We start from the raw sequence: 4,240 nt of genomic DNA, 5'->3' as shown, positions 1-4,240 counted from the left end.
CCACGGCTCCCGAGCCTGGCCTCAGCCTTCCGTGTGGACATCACGTGTCCTCAACATTTGAGGACAGGAAGGATCAGGAATGTCCATTTTGTAATTTCATTCTGAAATGATTTTTGGTTCTTGACCAGCTCATGTAAATACTCTCAGCAGGTTTTAAGTGCAGTGATTCGGGGTCTGTGTAGAACTGGATGGCATTTGGGAGATGGCCTGGCCTTCCATTCCAACTGCCTAAAGTCACACCCTGGATTTCGGGTGGTAGGCTAACGTGTGCGACTCTGTGAGCCTTCTAGCACCTGAACGAGGGGTTGACACCATGAGAAACTCCTTTGCCTTCAGAATCAGTGCAGGGAGCCCCGCCCGTGGACTTTCCAGGTTATAGGGGCTGGAGACAGTCACAGAACACAGACTTGCCTTTTTCCCGATGGTGAAATGCCTCCAGGCCTGTGCTTGGTGAGTGGGGATGCTCTGATACGAGACGAACTTCCCTTCGGTCCACTTGTACACGGCGGACGTGGCTTTGCGATTGGCTGTGGCCACAAAGAGCCCCACCTGGGGGATGCGGAAGACCTCGATGCCCAGGGTCTCGGAGCTGGTGAGCAACTTCTGATGCTCCTCCACGTAGTCCAGCCTTTCTTTGGCTTATGATAGAAGTATTGTGACTCGGTTAAGGTTTCCGAGAACGGGCACCCGGAGCAATCCTCATGGGAGCACGATCCCCAAGCCCCAAGCCCCAAGCCTCAACTCCTGCACCTCAGCCTTGGCATCAGTTTCCACATTGTACCCTCACAGGAAAGGCCATCACAGGGAGGCCCTCGCATCTCATCTCTGATCTAGCGGACAGGGAGGGTGTGGGCAGAGGCAGCGGCCAGGACACCCTACCAGGAGGCTGTAGGGATGCAGGCATCGTCTTCCCATAGTTTGGGAAGGGGTACTGAGTGATGCCCAGCCCTGCCAGCCTGTGCCATGCCCTGGAGGGTCACATTTCCAAATGGGGTGGCTTATTCTCCTGAGTGGCGCCTGTCCCAAGGAGGGCCTATGGTTGAGGGTCCTGCAGCTCTGGGTGGGACAGTGTCCTGGCTTGCTGGCCATCCTAGCCGCCACTTGCTTTGGGGGTCAGGACTGACACTGCCCCAGCCTGGCGGCCGAGCCACAGGTCATTTGCAGGTGGCTGAGGCGCCACCTTTCCTAGCTGCGGCTCCCAGTTGCGCCGTGCCAGAGTGGCCCTGCCTCACCTGCTAACACAGACACCCACTCGTTGCCGACACACAGGTACAGCCCCTTCCGGCCAGCATCAAACCAGAACTGGGCGTCTTCCACTTTGGTACACGGTGGCCGGGGTCCCAGTGTCACTCGAATGTTGGTTTCTGCAGGGAAGACCAGGAAGATGAGCATCCGGCAGGCCGGTACCCCCGAGGAAGATGACGCGGGAGGAGGGCCAAACCAGGCTGCCTGCCTCTGCCTCTGCACGCGAGCTGGGAGGGCCCCCGCAGGCATCTTGGCGCAGGTGTGCCACACCACAGGTGGGGAATGAGAACCTGGCCTACTGGTGACGAAGGACATTACGATGCCCCCTATATGGTCAGTCCACCCTCTGTCCACTCTGAAAGGCATGGCTTTCCATCCTATTGAGACAGAAAAGTCCACTCCTCTGGTGTGAGGCCAGGGCTCTCATGTCTGCCCTTGGTGTGGGGGTGGGCGGCCCCCCTACTAAGCATAGGGATATTTTAGCACCTCATTATGGGACTGCACGCAGTGCTGGCCCACCTCGGGAGCAAGTCCCTATTAACACTGGGGTATCTTAACCTCGGCTTGGTGTGGATCTGCGACAGTTTGATCTCATCACTACCAGTAGTCACACCCTACTGTGGGTCCTAATTCTGCTACCTCTTGACTTTCCGTGGGACCTCTGTGCATCTACCGGCCTGTGCTGACCAGCTGCGTGACACGGTGACACGGTATCCTGTGCGGGGATATGTGGGAGGTGGGGGCTCCCCCACCTCGTAACCACTGACCCTGAGGCTCAGGGGCTTGGCTGTCCTCTACCTCACTGTCCCTCGGGGTGGCCACAGAGCAGTGGGGGATGCGGCGGGGAGGGGCGCTTCAGATTCTCCATGGCAGGGGTGTGGTTTAAATAAACACAACCTTGTAACTTCGCACAAGAGAAAGCCAAGCCGGGAGACCCCCTGGGCCAGGGTGGGCCCGACTGGGGTGGGCTGGTCTGGATGACTGTGGGACAGAGGCAGGGCTGGGGGTGGAGCAGAAATGGCCCAAATGCTGTTATGGGGGGCAAAAAGGGATGAGGGACGTCAGATAGCTCTGGACAGAGTTTCTAAAGTAAGTTAGGCCTGCTGTCTGCCTGTGGTGCCCAGGAAGAGGCTGGGCAGCTGTCGTGGGAGTGCCCAGAGGGAAGAGCAGATGACACTGGCCTGTCTAATGGTGCCGCCTGCCTTCCTGGGCATGGGCCCCGAGCATCGTCCCCTTGGCCAGTGTGACCGCTGCCCCCCCTGGCAGCAAAGAGAGGGGCAAGCACAAGGGAGAAGCTGAGAACTGAGCCCCGAGTTCCTGCCTGGTGGGAGGCCAGGGCTCTCACGTCGCCTTTGGTGTGGGGGCAGGTGGCCTCCCTACTAACCATAGGGATATTTTAGCACCTCATTATCTTCCGGCTTCCCCGTGAGAGCCTGCAGGACCCGTGGGATGGACAGCACAGCCAGCGGGGCATTCCTGCTGGGACACAGCCTTGGGGTGGCGTCTGAGCCCGGCAGCAGGACCAGCTGCCTCACCAGGCCCTGCAGAGAGAGGGACAGCTCCTTCAGGCCCACGCTGCTGAGGAAGGACCTGCTGGGGAGGGGAATACCGGGCTCGGCCCATCCAGACCCTGGAGGAGGGTGGGGTGGATGGAATCTAACCTTTTGCAGAGCTAAGTGGGAAGAGTCTACGTGATGGTTACTGGGGAGGCCATGGGAGGAATGGTGAAGATTTGCCCACTTTCCCAGGGAACTGAACCACAGAAGGGGCTTTTTTGTGTGAACTTAGAGTGACTGGCAACTCTGCTCATCCATTAGCCCATCCACCCATTTGTTCATCCATGCATCCATTTATCCATCCACCCATTCATCCATCACTCATCCATCCACCCCTCCATCCCTCCATCCGCCCATCCACTCATCCATCTATCTGTCCAAGCATGCATTGATAAATATTCAGCTCTGGGGAAGGGGCTGCAGGGTGCAGTGTGGGCATTGGCTCAGCATGGTGGGGGCAGCCTGAAGAGGACTGCTGGATAGGGACCCAAGACTACCAGGGAGGAGGGTGCCAGGAAGAGGAAACAGCAAGCTTGAAGGCCCTGTGGTAGACGCTCCTCGCCCGCTTGTGCCTTCCCTTCCAGTTAGCACATCTGGGGATCTGCTCAGCTGGAGCAGCAGGGCAGGCGGCCAGGGCAGCCCTATCCCACAGGCGCGGGTGTTGGGAGGGCAGCCCCTCCATACTCGCCGTGAATAGGCCTTTGGCTCTCCTCCGGCTGCCGATGAAGAACCGAGCTCCTCTCACCGATAGGGTGGCTGGGAAGGGCACATCGGCCATTCTGAAAGTATCAGAGGACAGCGTTAGGGCCACAGGAGAGCGGTGGCTCCTGGTCTGCTCACCGAAGGAACGGGAAAAGCCCCTCCAGCCCATAGCTCCTGGCCCCTGGTCGGCTCCTGCCCCAGGGCAGCTCCTACAGGTGTTGCTCTGAAAGCATGGCCGGCGGACGGCTGGCCTGGCAGGGCCCTGCGGCTGCAGGGGCGCCCTCCCCGCCGGGGTACCTACATGTCCAGCGGGAGGCCGCAGTCCGTGGTGAGGGAGAAGACGCCTGCGGTCACAGCCAGGACCAGCGTGTGCCAGCGGCCGTCCCCCAGGGCCGGGCTGCGGAAGGACACGCGGGTCTGCCAGGCACCGGCCACGTCCTCGCTGAGGAACAGGAAGTGCAGCTGGGAGGGCGAGAAGCGCAGGCCGAGCAGCAGCAGGTCGCTGTCCTCGGCCACCACGGTCAGCAGGTACTCGTTCCTCTGCGGAGAGCAGGCCGGCTCAGCGTGGGGCGGGGAGGGCTAGGCTCGGGGGCAGGGCTGGTGGGCACAGGTGGTGAGACGAGCAGGGGCTGGCTGGAGGGGCGAGGCCGAGGAGGAGGCGCGGGGAAGGGCAGGGCAGGGCGGATGGGGCCCTCTAATGAGGAGGGATGGCTTGATGGAGGGCTAGAGCAGGTGCG

At 60.5% G+C, this 4,240-nt stretch overlaps 1 protein-coding gene and 1 long non-coding RNA gene across 2 annotated transcripts in view; both read right to left on the bottom strand.

Annotated features, from left to right (window-relative positions):
• Positions 1–417: 417 nt before the first annotated feature.
• Positions 418–2,780, bottom strand: LOC119472679. Its single transcript, XR_005201852.1, has 3 exons — positions 2,630–2,780; positions 1,233–1,364; positions 418–638 (listed from the first exon to the last, which is right to left on the bottom strand). It is a non-coding gene; the product is annotated as an uncharacterized LOC119472679 (long non-coding RNA).
• A 152-nt stretch (positions 2,781–2,932) lies between these two features.
• Positions 2,933–4,240, bottom strand: part of LOC119472674 (thrombospondin-type laminin G domain and EAR repeat-containing protein-like) — a 2,583-nt gene continuing 1,275 nt past the window's right edge. The window contains exons 2-4 of the mRNA XM_037741987.1: positions 3,805–4,043; positions 3,486–3,580; positions 2,933–2,946 (exon numbers count right to left, since the gene is read on the bottom strand). Of these exons, the coding sequence (XP_037597915.1) occupies positions 2,933–2,946; positions 3,486–3,580; positions 3,805–4,043 (348 nt within the window). The remainder of the gene's footprint in view (positions 2,947–3,485; positions 3,581–3,804; positions 4,044–4,240) is intronic.

Source organism: Cebus imitator, unplaced genomic scaffold (genome assembly GCF_001604975.1).
Source record: "Cebus imitator isolate Cc_AM_T3 unplaced genomic scaffold, Cebus_imitator-1.0 Scaffold112, whole genome shotgun sequence".
In the NCBI taxonomy this organism is placed as follows: Eukaryota; Metazoa; Chordata; class Mammalia; order Primates; family Cebidae; genus Cebus; species Cebus imitator.
This window is presented reverse-complemented; position numbering and strand designations above follow the sequence as displayed.